At 35.5% G+C, this 20,247-nt stretch overlaps 1 protein-coding gene across 3 annotated transcripts in view; it reads right to left on the reverse strand.

Moving 5' to 3' along the window:
• Adgrb3 (adhesion G protein-coupled receptor B3) overlaps positions 1-20,247 on the reverse strand; it is a 772,147-nt gene that overhangs the window by 465,745 nt on the left and 286,155 nt on the right. For all 3 annotated transcript variants that reach the window (XM_045156936.1, XM_045156937.1, XM_004653066.3), the window contains exons 6-7: positions 4,959-5,123; positions 4,405-4,569 (exon numbers count right to left, since the gene is read on the reverse strand). In XM_045156936.1, coding sequence (XP_045012871.1) covers positions 4,405-4,569; positions 4,959-5,123 — 330 coding nt within the window. The remainder of the gene's footprint in view (positions 1-4,404; positions 4,570-4,958; positions 5,124-20,247) is intronic.

The raw sequence follows: 20,247 nt of genomic DNA on the forward strand, positions 1-20,247 counted from the left end.
GGCAAGTGCTTAACTGCTAAGCCATCTCTCCAGCCATGAATGATAATTTTAAATTGACATACTGGTATTTATAATAATAGTACATTGAGCCTCAAAATGCATGATATTGAAATTTTAGAAATGCTTGTTAAACATTGTATATCAAAGATAAGATATGCATGCTGGATGTGACTAATCAAACCACCAAGCCACTGACTTATTCCTGGGGAGAAAACAAGTCACTCTATGTTGAATATTCATCTTCCCCCAGACACCACTTATTGCCCACCAATGGGAGCAGATTGTAGCTAATCTCTCTGTAAGATAAGAGACTGTGAAGACAAGCTCCCACCCACGAAGAGAGGTATTCAGAAGACTGTGTCAGGACTACAGAAGATACAACTTGTTCCAATCATGTGAATTGAAAGTGGGACAATGCCCCGTTTTTCTTTAAATGACTGCTATGAAGAGATCTTATTTAGTTGAAACTTGAGTTGGGTGGAAAGGCTTGTGACAGATTGTCATAAAGGCTTGTGTCCCTATCTTCACTATCAACAGACCATGGACATGATCTCTCCCCACTTGGGAAGACATATGGATAAAGCAAATGTTTTCTTTTTGATATTTTACTTATTTATTTACAAGAGGGGGAGGAAGAGGCAGATAGAGAGAAAGAGAGAATGGACACACAAGGGCCTCTAGCCCCCTTGTGCATCTGGCTTATGTGGGTCCTGGGTAATTGAACCAGGGTCCCTCAGTTTTGCAGGCAAACGCCTTACCACTAAGGCCATTTTCTCAGCCCTAAAGCAAAGGTTTTTGATCTTGTCAAGGCATTGGAGCTAAGGGAATGCCTTCTTTGTCGATATTATTGTCACTATTATTTTACCATCTGCAGACCATTTTCACCAGCATCACCTCACAGCATATTAGAATCACAAATTCTCAGACCTGCACAAGACCTACCTAATCAGCATCCCTGAGGCTATGGCTTGGGAATTTTTTTTTTTCAACAAGCTGGATGAATATTAGGCACACTGAGGTTTTAGAAGCCTCACATGACAGAAGGCCTTCACAAAAAAGACAGAAGCAAAAAATCAGCAAGTGTTACTTGATTCTTCCTACTGAAGCTCACTTCAAGTAAGGCTATACAGAAATGAAATAAAATCTCTCTAATGCCATTTCTCCTAAGAAGAGATTGAATGGATATGTGTGGGTTTTGTGCTCATATTCACTGTGGCCAGGGGTTCCAAATGTTCAATACAAAAGCATTACAGTGTTCAAGATAGGTTTTATATTACCAGTGTGACTGCTACCTGACTCTATAGATAAATAGCACAATAATTACAACATCTGTTGCCTCAGCTTATATCAATGTGTCCATCAATAGCATGGGTATATCTTATTTCACAGGATTGATTACTTATTTTTTGAGCATAATCAACCTACTAACTTCAATGAGCATTTACAGACAAAGTAACTCTGGATCCCAGGGAAACATTTTATTAATAAGTGCAATAGCTATCTACAAATGGTAGATTACAACTTAGAAATGAGTGACAAAACAGTGATGGGCGTCAGCAACAAAGTCCCCAGGGATCCAAAAACTTTGAAAAATCTGATGGTAATATTTGACTCCTGAATGTTATTAGCTAGGAACATATTAGAAAATATATTAAAAATACTATGCTCACATTGTGACACAAAACTGTTGAAGTTATTACCATCCTGCTATTTTGACCGAGAGAGCCTGAAGGTGTACGATGAGATTGAGATAAATGAAATCATTACTTGGTGAGCTTGACCAATTTAAAAATTGGAACATTTAATTATCTCCCCTGAAGCTATTCTATTTCCCAAGTGGTAATATTTTTAAAAACAAAATTTTCATCCTCACAGCTCTTTCTTATGCAAACAACAGAAACATTTTATTTGTGGTCAATGATGTTGTTATAACATCTTCCTAATCTATTTACCCATAAAGATAAGATTTTGTTTTATTTTTCTAATTTTAGTAGCTAGCATAACAGCTTTTGATTAAATCCAGATGATTAATCATTATCTTCATTAATTATCCAGACAGATATATATGTATATTATATTTCTCCTTCCTGACAACAGAGAAAGTCTCTTGGCAAGTTTGACTAATTTGTTCTGCATTCAAATTAAGTGAAGCATAAAAATAAATAGTATTTGCTCCCAGAAACCTAAAGAAAACTTGAGTGAAAAATACTAAACAGCATAGTAATTTTTTTTTTTAATTGTTAATGCTTTGTTACTGGCAAAAAGTGTCTTCATAAATGTTTAATCATTTGAAAGTTTCCCAATTAACGTATTGTTAATATGTGAATCTAAAGCAGTAGAAATGGCTAAAATTAAGAATACTACATTGCCCCCCCCAACAAAAAAGTAAAATAGTAATAGTAGTGACTACAGACAGAAAATCAAGCAGGTTTAGGTGTTAGAACTTGGTGTATAAGCAAGGTCCACTGAGCAAACCTGAATTGTTTATAAACACTGCTCTTTTAATAAATTAGTTTGACTGCATAGAAAAAGAGGAAAAATGTAAACAAACATTTATAATGGAAACCTACTTTACTCAACAGAGGCAGATACTTCAAAAAAACTAAGACACATTCAGCTTTTGACAGATAACTCAATTTTCATTTACATAAAAGTATCTGATTAGGCTATATTAAAAGAAACTTGATATTAAAATAAACGTATATGCACAATTTTTGAATGCACAGTTCTGCCTTTCATAAGCACCAATTTGTAAAACATTATCTGATTTAAGAATTAGGTATAATTATGATATTATTTATATACTTGTAAATAATTTGTGGCTCTTTCTTACCTTGCTAAAAAGAGAAATACTAACACCAAAAATACATAGAAACATAAAAAGAAGGTGTTTTAGTTCTCAGTGATAATTTTCAACCTGATTTAAATCATGAAAACCAGCAAATCAACTTAGCAAATGCAGTGTATTTATTATCTGTCTTATAAACAGATTCGTAACATGTTTTCTAAACAGCAGGTGGCAACCTTTGTAAATTTGGTGCAGTAGCTCTCACATATGCAAATGAGAGACAGAGTAGGCCAGTTAAGAACTTTAGGATGCTGACAGTAGTCTCGTAACTTCAAGTATTAAAATGGCCTTGCGTAATCACGCTTTACTGCTCTAATGACATTTCTCCCTTGGTAAAATCAAATGCTTTTTGTTTAATACTTGTTAATTCTTATGCAGTACAGGGATTTCACAGTGTTAATCTGCCAAGACATCCTTTTCATTGCGGCCCTGCATGCTGTTTATTTCTTATCATTCCGAGTTCACATGGCTTTACAAATTAGCAAAACTAATTTTAGATCTCAAGTTCAAAGACAACTTGCTGACATATTGCTATACTTAAAAGTCCGACTTCTGTTGCTATTCTTAGTATTGAACTGTGAGAAATTTTTAGAATTCTAACTATGGAGAAATACACGGCTTCTGAGAGAGGGAGAGAACACTTCCTAGTTTCTCACTATACCCCTGACATCCAGGGAGCCAAAGGGACTAGGGAGACTGGCTATATAAACACCAGCCACGAAACAGCAGTCAATTCTCAGGTTGGCCTTTTCTTCAGTTGCTAACTGAAAAAATTTGAAATATCATTGCATCATCTTTTTCAGGTTTTTTTTTTTAACATAATTCACCTTATATATCATCCTAAAATCATGAATTTCTTCACTTATTTACTGAGTTCTCAGTGTTCAAGGATTATTGTAAGGAAAGAACATAGGATTCGGAAGGACATTTGGTTAGAAATGATTTTAAATAAATACATGCTCTATGATCTTGACAATTTAAAACTTTAATTTGTTGCTATGCTTATAGTTAAAATGCTGAAGCATAGTGTCTCCTCAACTTTTTATTTGGCCATTAGTATTCCACGTCTTCATTTTAAAATATGTTCCTTATAAGAATTTGCGTTTACAATAGAAATTGGACAAAGGCAAGTCAACGGAGATATCTATGGTCACCCATCACGAGGAGAATAAGTAGTCATAAAACTTAAGTGTCTGAATTCAGAAGTCATAAAACTTAAGTGTCTGAAGTCCTACAAGAACTTTCCATCTTATCACTTACTTATCAAACACTTAAGCTTTTGTATTTCTGGTATATAAAATCATAGGAGACTTGTCTTATGTTCTCAGTAAACAACTCCATAAAATATTCGTAACTATTACTTATCCTGTATTTCAATGTCAGTTTGCAACAAATCTGTTAAAATGTATGGAACCACCTTATGATGTCTCATGTGTTATAAAAATGCACACTGCTAGTTATCAACAGCAGCCTTTTAGCTGAGGAAGTGCTGCCCTCCACTGCTGACAATAATCTTAATCTTTACTTACAGTAGGGAAGTTCCCATTCATTCTTACCTGGGCATCGCTGTTCACTGCATCTTCTCACTTCCTCGCCTGTTCCTTCACATTGCTGGCCTGTCACAGCCACACCTTGACAAGTCCTCATTCTCCTTTCCCAGCCTCCATCACAGGACTTGGAACATCCACTCCAGTGACCCCAGTGGTTCCACTGACCATTGGCTGAAAGAAATGGGGCAGTAGCTCCATACTCTGCTCCAGGAACTGGTAACAGTACATCATGATTCCTTCGTGAACAAACTTTACCCAAACAGTTGCCTTACTTGTCAAGCACAAACTATGCTTAGCAGAAGTTTACATATGTTACAATTTTTCAAATGCACATCACATCTTGCAAACATTGTAGTCTCTGGTAAACTTTATTAACTTGATTGCTATCTAACTTCTGAATTTCCTGAATTTTATTACTATATTATGATTTACAGCTGAATAAACCCCGACATTGAGTTTATTTATAAAAATACAGTTTCTTCCATAACATGACTACCTGGCATGGTTCTTAGAGGTTTTGTAAATCTCAGATGTCATTTATGTTCAGGACATTGCCTTACCTGTACACTCAGGGTTGTAGCATTCTCTGCTTTCTGCCCAAGGTCCTCTGCATTCAGAGCCCCCATGAGCAGCTGCTGTGCATTGCCGGCTCCTCTGCTGAGTCCCATTGGAACATGTTACTGAGCAGTGGCTCCATGAACTCCACTCTTGCCACTGTCCATCAACTACAGAAGCAGAAAGAGACAATGTAAGGAGTTAATTGAGTAGGGAAGGCTATCCAGAAAGCACATGCTAGCACCAACCTTAAAGCTGAATTGAGTAAGATTGATTCAAGTTTTATTAATGTTTCCCCAAATCTTATTATCTTACTTTCCTAGTTCGGTTTCATTTTATGTGCCTCCAGAATATACATATTTGGAAGCAGAGAGAGGAGAGAAAGAGAGAGCAAGAGTGAATGGGTGTGTCAGGGCCTACATCCACTTCAAACAGACTCCAAATGCATGCATCATTTTGTGCATCAGGCTTATGTATGTTCTGGGAACAGAAATTGAGTGATTAAGTTTTTCATGCAAGCACTTTAACTACTGAGAAATCTCTCCAGCCCCAGAATATACTTTTATTAATTTTAAATTTAATTTTTATTTATTTATTTGAGAGAGAGAGAGATACAGAAATAAGCAGGTAGACAAAGAGAATGAGCACGCCAGGGCCTCCAGCCACTGCAAATGAACTCCAGACGTGTGCACCCCCTTGTGCATCTGGCTAACGTGGGTCCTGGGGAACCGAGCCTTGAACTGGGGTCCTTAGGTTTTACAGGCAAGCACTTAACCACTAAACCATCTCTCCAGCTCTACTTTTATTATTGTCTGGAAAATGCAAGGCTTAGAGCTGAGTCTCAAAACATAGTACAAGGGTTGGAGAGATGGCTTATCAGTTAAGGCACTCGCCTGCAAAGCCTAAGGACCTGTGTTTAATCTCCAGATTCCACATAATTCAGACACACAAATGTGAGAAAGAACAAGATTGCACATGCCTACTAGGTGGCACAACCATCTGGAGTTCATTTGCAGTGGCTGAGGCTCTGGTAAGCCAATTCTCTTTCTCTCTCTTGCTCTCTCTCTAGCCTACTCTATAAGTAAAAGAAAAAGAAAAACATAGTACAATAGAGAAAATAACCAATGGAAAAACTGAGTGTTGGAGAGATTGCTCAATAGTTAAGGTGCTAGCATAAAAGGTTTAACTACCTGGATTTGATTCCCTTGTACCCAATAAAACCAGATGCACAAAGGACCACGTGTCTGGATTTCATTTGCAGTGGCTGGATGCCCTGAGGTGTCCATTCTCTCTGTCTCTTATTATCTATCTGGTTATCTATCTATCATCTATCTATCTGCAATATATCTATGAAAAAATGACTAGTGTATCATAGAGTTCATGTTTCACAGAAGCAACCCCCAGAAATAAACAATGAAAAACACATGAAATAATACAATATGCACTGTGCTTCAAAGGATCATGTGAGGACACGGTAAGATAAGGATTCATAGGGAATGGGAATCTGTCCTAGGAAACTGAGGTTCTAGGCATTCCCTGGAGAATAACAAGGACCACACAAAGATCCATGACAGAGGAAAGATGATGGGTACTTTCAGGAACTGGATGAAGGCTGTTGTGAAGAGAATCCAGGCATCTGTGTAAAGTGAAGTAGCAGAGGAGATTAATAAAAGACAAAAACTAAATTTTGCAGAGCTTTTGAATGCTACATAAAGAATTTTAGCCACTATTCTAATTTCATTAAGAACACTTTGAAATGTTTAAATGAGTGTTCTGTGATTAGATCGAGTGTGGCTGGGGAGAAAGGACTAGGGGAGTACTTGGGGAGGGTCTGAACATGGATGACGCATCAATGCAGGAGTTTTGGAAATATCAGAAAGCTACTGAAAAGTAATGGGAAGAGAACTCCTAAAGGCCTGGCATTGGCAGCAGAATCCAAGAGAAAATGTAGATTGCCCAGGTTGTTTGTTTCATGTTTGGAATTTAACAGAGTCTTGCTATTGAGATAGGTGCTGATGAGAGAGAGAAATAAAGTGTGTGTGTGTGTGTGTGTGTGTGTGTGTGTGTGTGTGTGTGTGTAAGAGAGAGAGAAAGAAAGAGAGAGAGAGAGAGAAACAAAGAGCGAGGGAGAGAGAGAGAGAGAGAGAGAGAGAAAGAAAGAAAGAAAGAGCGAGGGAGAGAGAGAGAGAGAGAGAGAAAGAAAGAAAGAGCAAGGGAGAGAGAGAGAGAGAGAGAGAGGTGAATCTCAATGTCACAATCTTAAAAGGTATTAAGCCATGTATATAAATGAATAAAATTCAAAAGCAAAACATCATAACATGACACATGAAGAAAGATCACATCAGATCAGGAACTAATTATTACAATGGTAGGACTTGGATGTCTTAGACAGAGCAGACAAAACTGTCAAATTCAAGTGCTATACAATAGAAGCAGAGGATTCAACCAAAACACCTGGCATGTATAAATATAAATACACTTGTGTATGGATGTTTGGTTTTTCCAGTAGCATTTTTCTGACATTTAGCAAATTTGGACACAGGAGAAAGAGAATCTGCCATTATTGCAAAGTTCCAAAATAATCTAATGTTGGCTGCAAAGGGTGCTCAAGCAAACCAGATCCTCTGCCAGAAGGTGGAAGTACAAGTACTTCCAACTTCAGTTCAAACCTCATGTATAGCTATTAAATAAGAGTCTGTTTGATAAGTATCTACCTGGACTTAAATCCTCTGTGAGATTAAAAATCACAGATTTGCAATTTAATCATCTCATTCGTGGAATTTTAGAATCTCTCTGTATTAAATGCATCTGATATAATCTTACTTGGCTATGCATCACACTTGCCAGATCAGAAAAGAAAAATCAAGTGAATCAATAGAACATTAAAAACATTCAGTTTGCCCTGTCCAAATAAGCTTTCAGTTCATAATTTTGCTTCTTCAAGGTCATCCTTACTGAGCTTACATTATGAGCCCTTGATGTTCTAAGGCATCTGGGGAGGTGTAAAAGGAAGATAAATACTTAGCACCTTGCACTCTGCTTGCAAACAGGATGTACATATATGCACATAGATCAGGACATGGAGAAGGTAAAACAAGCTGATATGTACAGTGATGCTGACTTAGTGAAGAAAATAATGTGTGACATCCTGCATGTAACTTGTAAGCGTGCTTCACTACTAATGCAATAGTTACATACTCACTCAAAAAGACCCCAGACTATCACACTGTAAGTCAAACGAAGACATTAGAGTAATGGTCTGTCAGGAAAGAGGTTTGAGAAAAGGAAAAAATGTATTTGTTGAATGTTTCACTCATCAGGCTTTTTCTGAAAGGTGTTCTTCACCATTCATTAACCAAAAACTTGAAGACATTAAAATAATATATTTATAATATTAGCTGTTTACTTCATTTTGAAAATGTGAATATTTTACATTTCTTGCTAAAGTCCAAGAATAAGTTTATTAGAAACTTGAGGGACATTTTGATTTTAATCACTATTATAATATGCATAAAATATGCATTGTACTTGTGGACAGCTTTATTTACAAAGTCAGTTACACGGAGGATATTTCAATTGGATATAATTTTGCTATTTATTTCACACTAAGAAATTGAAGGTCATATTCTTGAGTAGTAAACTGCACTATTATGAAATAATTGACAAAGTAACTGATCACATATAAAGAATAATAGATAAATGACCTTGAGATAACTCAGGAGGCACCATGGTGCCAAGAAGTAGTGACAGAGTGCTCAACACTGGAATATCTTACTCACACCTTACATGGCTCAGGGTCCATTGCAGAAGAGGTGGTAGAATGTAAGAGCCAAAAGAAGAGTAGGACTCCTTACAGTGTGCTCCTCCAGACACAAAATGGCCTGGATATCCCTGACCTCACAGTTCCTGATCCTACCTACACATGACCATCATAGTAGATAGAAAAGATCATGACATCAAAATAAAAGAGAGACTGATTGAGAAGGGGAAGAGATATGGTGGAAAGTGGAGTTTCAAAGGGGAAAATGGGGGGAGGGAGGGAATTACCATGGGATATTGTTTACAATTATGGAAGTTGTCAACAATAAAAAGTAAAAAATAATAATAAAAATCTATTATGAAATGTAATGAAAACCTCCAATACAGATGCTTTTAATGTCAAGTATAAGTTACTATAAAAGTGGAAAACAGAGAGTCAGAAAATCCTTACAAATACATTATTTATGCAGGAAAGAATTTCAGGTTTTAGGAAAAGTCTGGTTTCATTGTAGCCTAATTTAGAAGAAATACAGGATTCTAAGATAAAATCTTACCAAGAATGAAACATCAGGAAACAGGAAATCAGCAATATCCAATCAAAAAGTAATAAGACTGAACCAAAAACATATCTTGTAAAAGTAAATTACAAAGCCAAAAGAAAATAAGATAAAATGATTTTGCTGTTTGGTTCTACCAAACATTTGAGGACCTACTAAGCCTTCTAAAATTACTATAAGGAATTGAGAAAAGAATTCTTCCAAGTACATCCTATGAGTCTCCCATTAATCTGGAGTTATAATCAGACAAGAACACAAGCAAAGGAAGACAATAGATACAAAACTCTTCAGCAGAATGCCAGAAAATCAATTCCACTGGCATATTATAAAAAAGATTATTCAACCTGTTCAAGCAAGATTCATGACCACAAGGCAAGTATAGGTCACCATGAACAAATCCATAAGTATGATATACCACATCAATACAACAAAAGACAGACAACATATTATTATCTCAATAAACTCAAAAAAGCATTTGATAAAATCAAATATTTCTTCATGATACAGTCATTTAACAAACTAGGCAGGGGAGTATGAAGCATAGTACAAGTCATAAATATGAGCCAGAAGTCAAAATTACACTGAATGAGGGGCAGCTGAAATTTTCCAAGATCTATAACAAAATGTGGATGCTGACATTCACCATGTTTACTCAACATGGTGCTAAAAGTCTGAGCCAAAGCCACGAAGGAAGAAAAAACTATGAACATTATGAAAATTACCAAAGAAAAGGTGCATTGGTAACTGTTCACAGATAATGTGACCCTACATGAGAAAACCCAAAGATTTCATCAACAACTATTGTAACTACTACATAAAGTTACCGTAGTAGCTTCTTGGGAAGTCATCATACAAAAACCAAATTATTTGCCAAAAGGAAAACAATACAAACCCATGCATAACAGATAAAAATATATCTAGAAATAAATTTAACTAAACAAGTTAAATTGTAATTCATGAAAGAAATTGAACAGGACACATTAAAAAAGGGAAAGGCATTGAATTCAATGTTCATTAATTGTGAGAATCAATAGTTAAAATGTCCACATTATCCAAAGTGATTTACCATTTCAATATAAACCCTATCAAAACACCAATAACATTTTTCTGTGAACAAGAAGAACAAGAACAAGAAGAGGCAATTTTACTATTCAGATGAAACCATCCCAAACTGCAATAGCCAAAGCCATCTTGAACAGGAAGAATGCAACAGAAGGTGGCATACAACATGGTTTCAAAATGCTTTGCAAATCTATGATAATCAGAGCAGCATGACATTGAGATAAACATGTGTACCAAAAAAATGAAATACATTAAAGAGCCTAAAACCAAACCTACCTATAAGGAAACATATTTTGTCAAAGGTTTTGCAAATGTTTATTAGAAAAAATCAGTCTTATCAACAAATAGCATTACACATTCACATGTAGAAAAATCACCTCATGATTGATAAAAAGCCTCAAATGTATGACTTGCAACGAATAAAGGTATTAGAAAACAAGAAAGAAGTAGATCATTTCTGGGAAATGGTGAAAAAAACATGAGGAATAAAATTTATAAAACCAGATAAATGGGATTACTTGAAAATAGTTTTAACATAGTGAAGAAGCAGTCACCAGAGTGAGGAAACAACCATCAGAATTGGTGAAATGTTTACAAACCACACACATAACAAGAGAATATTGTGCAGAATATATGTGGCAGCTCTTCAAACTCCAAAAGATAAATGACATAATCTAAGAATAGATAATAACCTAAAAATATGTGCTCAAAAGAAGATATGAAAGTGTCAGACAGGTAAAAGAAAACCCCTAGGGAAATGTAACTCCAAATGAGGGGAGATATCACCTTATCCTGATAAGAAGAGCTACTCTCAAAAAGGATTAATTATAGTAGATGTTGGTGAGAATCCAAAGAAAGGAGAAGTATTACCCAGAATTGGTAGAAATATATATACATTATGCAAAGTGTTATATAATTTCTTTAAAAATATAATTGTTATTATGGAAAGCAGTAGGAAGTTTCCTCAAAAAGTTACACACTGAACTCTCCTATGATCCCACTTCTCTGTATATGTCAAGAATAGGAAAAGAAATGTGTATGTTGATGAATAATTTGGACTCCTTCATTTTGGTAGCAATATTCATAATAGTCAAGAGATGGAAACAATTTGTATCCATCAACTGATGAATAAAGAAAATGTGACACATCTCCCTCCCCCCCAAACACATAGGAACACACACACACACACACACACACACACACACACACGTATATGATTCAGAAATAAAACAACTGAAATTATATTAGTTATGGTAACATGAACCAAAGTGGAGATCATTACAGTAAGTCAAGTAAGCTAGTTCCCAAAAGACAAGTACTGCATGATCTTACATATGCAATCTAATAAAACCTATCTTAAAGTTGAGACCATAATGGTTATTTCTAGAGGCTAGGGGACGTGTGAGAAAGGGAAAGGAAAAACAGGAAAAGGTTTCCAAATGTTTATTGGATTATAGTTAGAAGAGAGTAAGAAATTTATGGTATAGCCATGAGTGGTTGCATATGCCCTTTAATCCCAGCACTATGGAAGCAGAGATAAGAGCATCACTGAGAGGTCAAGGCCAGCCTGGGAATACAGAGTGAGGTCCAGGTTGGCCTAGGCTACAGTGAGGCACTACCTAGAAACAAACAACAACAAACATTTCTAGTTTCATATTATACAGTATAGTGACTCAAGACAACTATATGTATGTATACATTCATACACACATTATATACACACACACATACACACACACATATATATGTTATATGTATATTTATATATATTTAAAATCCATCTCCAAAATCTAAAAGTTAAGCCTTAATCTTATCATGCTCCCAATCAGAGAACTCTATGTATCAGTGTACCAGACTTCTATGATAAATAGACGGCTTAGAAACAATAATTTTTAGTACATTTAAGTTCCTTTTTCATTTCCATTATAAATTCCACTTGCAGCTGCATTCTCTTTTAAGGTTATCATTCAATTTATAAACAGCAAATGCCTATTGCTTTATGAGTCATCCTACCATGGTAACTAAGAATAGAGAACAATAACACTGTATTTTGAAGCAGGGAGCAGGCTTAGGGATCCGGCTGTCAAACCTTTATGTAATATGCTTCCTGATACATCAATGTCATATTAGACAGCTACTGATTCATTTCAGCAATGTGACAAGTTACCAAATTACCTGGGCCCAGAGAAGTCACAGCTGCAGAGTCAACTGTGAGATTTCTGATGCCCATATTGCTAAGATGGACTTCTTCCTGCCAGACATATGGAGCAGCAATTGTGTTCATGTGAAAGAGGTAAATGCATACAGGGCCCAAACTACATTCCATATTATGCTCTAACAAACACACTCATGTACTAGTTGAGATCACAGCAGTAATCACAAAATAGGCATGTACCCATCCATGAGGAAATGTATATCTTGAATATTAAAACCTTCATTCTTACAAGGATTTTAGATGGACTGTTGCTGATTGATTAAGTCAGAAAGAAGGTTATCAGAAGAATCCTGACATTTGGTTTTTAAGTTATGTGATTTAGTACTGAAACCTTAGTGCCCAATTTGCATTGAGTCTGGAATCTTTTCAGGCTGTAAGGCTCAGGTATGTAAAAGTCTGAATTCTTGCTTTAAAAATATGCTGCAGAGCAAAAATCTATTCTCTACTTGCTATTTAATATTAATTATAAAGAAATGGAAATCAAAATATAACATTAGTTTTAAAAGTTAGAATAGGGGCTGGAGAGATGGCTTAGGGGTTAAACGCTTGTCTGTGAAGCCTAAGGAACTCGGTTCAAGGCTCAATTCTCTACGTTAGCCAGATGCACAAGGGGGTGCACATGTCTGGAGTTCGTTTGCAGGGGCTAGAAGCCCTGGCGCGCCCACTCTCTTCTCTCTCTATCTGCCTCTTTCTCTCTTTGTCACTCTCAAATAAATAAATAAAAATAAACATTTTTTTTTAAAAGATAGAATATCTATGTTTATGATTATAGTAATAATTTCTCTTTTAAATGAAGAAATTAAAATAAGTTGAACTAAAAATTAAAAAAAAAAGTAAGGCAAGCTCCAATATAGATAAAAGAACAATTCCTGCAAAAGTGTTTATAAGCTAAGAAATGACAGATTGATAAAATAGCATTAGTAATCTAAAATGACGCAAAGCAAACATAATTGTCATAAAATTGACTAAAAAATTGCAAAGATAAAATCCAATTAATTAAAAATAAGGTTAGTGAGGCAGCACTTGAGTGTCAAATTATAACATCTTCATACACAGACAATTGTAAACCTTTGAACCAAGTGCGGTCAAATGTGTACCATCTTTCCATTCACAATCTGGACCAGAAGGGCTCCCTGCAGAGGGACAATCAGGTCATCCTCCCATTAATGCTGAACATGAAAATGTTAGGTCAGTAGGAGACTGAATTCTCTTGGACCATTTAACCAAAATATTTTAGCCTGGAGGTATTCCTGGGGGCATTATTCTTCAGTGGCTTCTTCCTTCCCAGAGCATTCAAATGTGCCTATAACCATGATCAAGCAGTATCCCTCTTAGAGAAACTGCATGCAGAGGAATGGATTTTTCAAACAAAATGATGCTGCACAGCCACACAGACCCATAGAAGCTTGCAGGTGAATGCTTCAAATCTGAGGGTGTGTATCTTCCTATAAGCTGTTGATCAGAGAGTTCCTGAAATATTGGCACTTTTTTATTTGCACACCAGAACTAGACCCTGTTGCTGAAGATACCACATACTCTGGTTGCGGAGCATGGAGAAATCAAGTTAAAATTGAGCTGGAAGCTTCCTCACTACTGCCTGACTTTCGTAGTGTAAATTTGTTCTATACGGGCTGCTGGAGGAGTAACGTCATACTGAGTCTTACCCATGAAGGAACACTTTAGGCTACACTACTGACCTGCAGGCAAAGATATGCTCATTTGAGCAATAATGGAATAACTGTGACTGTGGTACCTAACCACTTTATTATTGTATTTGAGACCTGCTCCATAGGAAGAAATTTATTCCTGGTATTTTCATCCTGGTTAAAAGCTCTTTGCTGAGGAGTTTATAGGCCTTATATGGGAAGATACTACTGTTGTTTTGCTAAGTGGACAAGTTATGTCCAACAAACTGCCTTCTAAATATTTATGTGTATGCCAAAAGTTTAATGCTGATATCAGCATTAATAAGAGGAGCTTATTTTTGTCATGGGCACCAGTTCCTGCAGAGTCTGATAACAGGTAGGTGTGACTATGTGACTGTTCAGTGGTCAGCCTTAAGTGGGTAATCTATATCATCCTCTCCAAGACTTGAGGAATATGGTGGAAAGCATGCCAAAGCCAGAGCACAGGGAGGAGTACAGTGGAACACCATTTTCCATAAGGCCACCTTCTTTTTATTCATGAACCCACAACTCTGTGGCCAGACATAAGGAAGTAAACAAAATCGGGTCTATTAACATTCTCTATGAGTGGAACAGGGACTTATAAGGTCTCACTCTTCCCTAAAGTGCTAGTGGAAGTTAATGGTTTCTGTGGTAAGTGGGAGTGTTTGCTCAAATGGTGTAACTGCTAGTAAGCTGCACGTGCTTTGATCAAGAAAACTGTACCAATGCCCATGGAAGGAACCTTCGTTGAGTAGCTGAAAAAAACACCCTCAAAATAGAAGGGAAGGACAAGTTAGGATGAAGTGGATCAGTGGGAGACGAGCAAGAAAAGGCAGTGGGGGCAAATATGATTACATATACAAAGTTGTCAACAATAAACAAATTAAGATAGTATAATGTATTGAGTTTGATTAATTTCTTCCAAAGCTTCCTAACTTTTAAGACATATCCTTATAAAAATTTGCTAAATACCTTCCAGTTTGTACCAAATTATATACTTTTCAAGGTACTTTACCTAATTGTAATAGCCCAATCCTATGATATGGCTGGGTAATGGATGTTGAATTTGTTTTATTAAAAAGAAAGATAAGCAAGCCAGGTGTGGTGGCACACACCTTTAATCCCAGCACTTGGAAGGCAGAGGTAGGAGGATTGCGATGAGTTTGAGGCCACCCTGAGACTACATAATGAATTCCAGGTCAGCCTGGGCTAGAGTGAGACCCTACCTCGAAAAACCGAAAAAAAAAAAAAAAAGAAGAAAGATAAGATGTAGAGAAGATAAGCTGCTTAAGTAAATTTTGCTAATTAAGAATTTCAGACCTTTTCCGATTAAAATATATAATTAAATTTATTTGTTTATATTTCAGAATATGAAAAGAATCTTATATAGATATTTCATGTATTCTGATTTATAACTATGAATAAACTGTCATCATATCTTCCTATTTATATTATTTATGCTACATTGCATGAATATATATCAGATTGAGGAAGGCCAAAGCTGAACTATGATAAAGGACTAAATATGAATCACTGGTTTCCCTAATTCTCAACAAATTATTAGGAAAAATAGTATATATAAAATCAGTTATATATGTAAAAGTAAAAGTTAAGCGTGGGGTTTTCAACTAAAATCTTGAGATTTTATGTTCATAGGACTGTTTAGTTTTGGAATAAGTGATTTCATTTTATCATTATATATCTATGTAATGATAAGCATAACCATGGATGTATGTCTTTATGTCTGATACTTTCTACATTAAATACTATTAAAAACAAAAACCACTAAAAATTGTTTCTAAAGTTACCACATCTCCTTATAAGAAAAAATGCCTGTAAGGTGACATCCATGGATAAATTTGATAAAGCTAGACCCCTCTTATTAGCACCTTGTCTTTACTCATCGCTTAGCTATGTCATCTGTTCTCCAACCTAACCTTTCTATGAAAACATTACTACCGGACATCTTCTCTTCAACATCAAAAAAAAAAAAAAGATCACAGTATCAAATCTTCTTCTCCCAGCTATCATTAGTGACTGATACTTCCTTACAAATTATAGAAAGTTGCTTTATCTACATAATCAATTATGATACCCAATCCAGAACATATTTTCTCCTTCATAAACCCTCACCTAGATCACTTAGTAACATAAGTTCCAATATCTTGAAAAGTCCTTTCTACTGTTCTCCAAACAGTCTCATTGGCAAGGAAAAAAGTTAGCTTGTGATCAAGGGATCTCTTGGTAGAAGCCATTTATATAATTTGAATAATAATAATACTTTAATAGTGTTTGCAATTTACGAAGTTCAGTTGCCTATAGTTGCTACAATGATAATGTTTTTTGTAATGTTTCATTTGTTTATTTGGAAGACAGGGAGAGATGCAGACAGAAAAAGAATGATTATGGGCATGCCAGGCACCACCTGCCACTGCAAATGAACTCCAAACACATACAACATTGTGTGTATCTGGGGTACTGGGTTCTCGGGAATCAAACCTGGGCCCTGAAGCTTTCAGGCTTTGTAACCAGGCACCTGTAACTACTGAGCAATCTATCCAGCCCCAATGACAATACTTTTTTTGTTGTTGCTTTTTGTGCGCATGCATGTGTGTGTGTGTGTGTGAGAGAGAGAGAGAGACAGACAGACAGACAGACAGACAGACAGACAGAGATGCCAGGACTCCTGCAAATGAACTCGAGATGCATGTGTCATGTTGTGCATCTGGCTTTATGTGGATACCGGGGAATCGAGCCCAGGCTGTCAGGCTTTACCAACAAACACCTTTAACCACTGAGACATCTCTCCAGCCCTGAAAATATTTTCAATAGTCCTATACAGTACTTAATACTATTGCCCCTATTATACAGATGAAGAAAATAAGGTTAGGAAGAGTGACAGAGTTACTATAAAAAGTAAAATCTAAAATTAAACATGTGTCCTTTTGTAAAAGTCCAAAATGTTCTAATATACTACTTTAACTAAGTAGAAGTAGAAAATGTACTTGAAAAATTAGTAATCGCATTAGAAAATTGTATGTGTGTATGCTAAGAAAATCTGTTAATAGTAATTTATTGAGAGAATGCCAGGAAAATGATGGTATGGGGAGAGATAACAGGAAGTTGCACGCTAAGCCTACTCAAATATGTCAGTTAACACCATTAGGTACTTAATGCTCAATTAGAGAGTACAAAGAAAATTCAGAGAAAATGACTACCAGAACACAACAGGTTAGGCTAATCTTTGAGTAGGTTTGGGCCAGGAAAGATCATTGGACATATATACATACACCTTCCCTTTCTTAAGAAATTCATTAATTATTAGTATAGATGACAAAAGAAGGAAAAGGTCACTTTATGTTTCTGAGCAAGCTAATTCCCCTTGTGGCTCTGCATCCCTGCTGCCTTCCCATTAGCAGCAGCTCATGTCCTCCTGTTCCCTTACATGCTCATTAAGGCTAGAGTTTGCAATCCATTAAAAAAATTATTACATATTTGCACAGAGTAAAAAAAGCAGAAAGACAGCGAGAATAGATAGGCATTCCAGGGCCTATTGTCACTGTCATCAAACTCTGGATGCGTGTCCCTTCGTGCATCTGGCTTTACATGGGTATCGGGACTTTAATTCTGTTCATGTACACACACACACACACACACACACACACACGGGACATACATGTCTAGAGATTTCAAACTACATATTTATTTCAGTAGATCATTATACTTAGTTGATACTAATGATGATTTTGTATCCACTGAAGGCGGATGAGTTTAGCTATAAGACAATTGGTACTAAGGGGAATTCAAAATGTTTGTACTAAGCTTATCTTATATATATTTTAACATCATGGGAAGCTTTGATACACTATGAAAGTATCTCATGAAAAAAGTCAGCCATTATTATTGTCTTTTAGGTAGTAAGTTATAATACAATATAATAAGAACTTTAGATATTTGTTAATTAACTAAATTCAGTAATAAAATAAGAGGTGTCTGAAATTACACAGGATGCATTTTGGTACATAAGGATCCACCCAAACATCTCACTTGGGAGATTAAGAACTGGGCTATATTTAGAAATAATATACACATTATGTCCTAAGCTGAAAGACTTACATGAAAGATTAAATCAAATCTGATTTTTAAAGTGATTCCAATGAAAATCCTATTAAAGAGTGGCTAGTTCACGAGCCCATGAGTTTACTACTGGGGTGATGAAGACATGGCTTTATCACGGGGAAATGATTAATCACGCTTGAACACAACAATATACTTTTCTCTCAGAATATCCAAGTATTTTCCTATTTAAAAATGTCATGGAAAACAGAGTATGAAAACCTTTTTCACTGAATTTAACTGGTCAAGGACATTGTGCTTAGGGATACTAAATGGGATAAAAGAAGAAATAACATCAAAGATGTTATATTGTGTGGGTGCACACACCTATAATCCTAGATGCTGAGGAGGCTGAGGCAGGAGAATAATAGCTTTGAGGGCAGCATGGGCAACTTAAAAAGACTCTCTGTGAAAAAAAAAAAATGACAAAAAGAAAATGGTTGGAAATATAGCTTAGTGGACTTGGGTCTTATCTCCAGTACTGAAATAAGAGATGGAAAGATGCTAATACTTTTTATTTATCCAAACTTTTTACTTTTCCCATTCTGTAAATAAAGAAAGAAAATTTTATATCCAAACTAATCACTAAAAAATTAAAACTTTTCATATGCTTTCCCAAATCTTTGAATCAATGATAGGACATAAAGGTATGTTCACATGCGAGAAAATGATTTCAAAAATAATTTTCTGGTAGTGATTTAGAAACAAGTAATTATGGGATTGAATCCTTGATAGTCATAATTGCATGACTGTTGACTTGCATAATCATGATCTATAGAATTCATAAAATTCCCCTAAATGAAATTATATTATGTTTAATTATATACCACTACTATAGGAATTAATTATTGTTTAGAAGTAATGTAAACAATTAAGACTATCTCATGGATAATATTGGGTGTTTTCTCACACTATTAGATGTTTTTAAAACTTAGAATTTTCAAAATTTGAAGTACTGTCTCATAACGCAAGATATTAACTTATTGCTGAGTGTAAATAGCCTATGAGGTATAAATGTGTTTAGACCACATCACTTGGTTCCCCACTATGTTACTTGCACACAGAATATGATATGAACTATAATATGTGAGGACTTAGTAGAAAATCTTCTGAGGAGCAGAGGAGGAATTTTTGCTAAAAATAAATAAATGAATAAACATTGCCTTTACCATTCCTGTTAGCATTTTGCAATCCACTGTAACGTTTATAGCTTCTTGATAGATTCTATAATTTATGCATCAGTATGCCTGTGATTAATCCACATATTTTGACCCTCTTATAATCCAACATCTATCTTATATTTATTTTGGAAAATTTTTTTGGCAATTGAGAGTTTAAATAACATAAATGACAAAAATATGCATACTTGTCTCTGTAATAATGGATGAAATTCAAAGCTAGATAAAGAAAATTAGGAATATTTAACAAAACAACTACAACACAAATATACTCCAATAGCAGATTATACAGTCTATGCTCTGGTAGGATGTTTCCTTACAAATATTTGTCAATTTAACCCATGGCTAGTGGCATGTTATCATTCCTTCACTGAGTGTGCATGAGGGAATAACACTAGGAAAACCAACTCTAAGCCAGACATCATTAACGGCAGCATGAAGGTAATAATGAATGTGAGGGCTTTAGGACATCTTGCAATTCTCCCAGCAGGGAATATCAAGGACAAATAAAATTTCATTGCATAACATCAATGTTCACACTTAATAAGAATAGGTGAATATTGCTGTATACCCACTTAAGAGAGTACCCCATTTTACTCAGGCCATAGAGATTAGCAGGGGCCACATTTCCCAGTGGAACTAAATTAAAATTGCATTCTTTTTTTTTAAAAATATTTTAATTCATTTATTTGCAAACAAAGAGAGATAGAGAGAAGAGAGCCATGTTCCACTTTGTGCAT

Source organism: Jaculus jaculus, chromosome 8 (genome assembly GCF_020740685.1).
Source record: "Jaculus jaculus isolate mJacJac1 chromosome 8, mJacJac1.mat.Y.cur, whole genome shotgun sequence".
Classification (NCBI taxonomy): Eukaryota; Metazoa; Chordata; class Mammalia; order Rodentia; family Dipodidae; genus Jaculus; species Jaculus jaculus.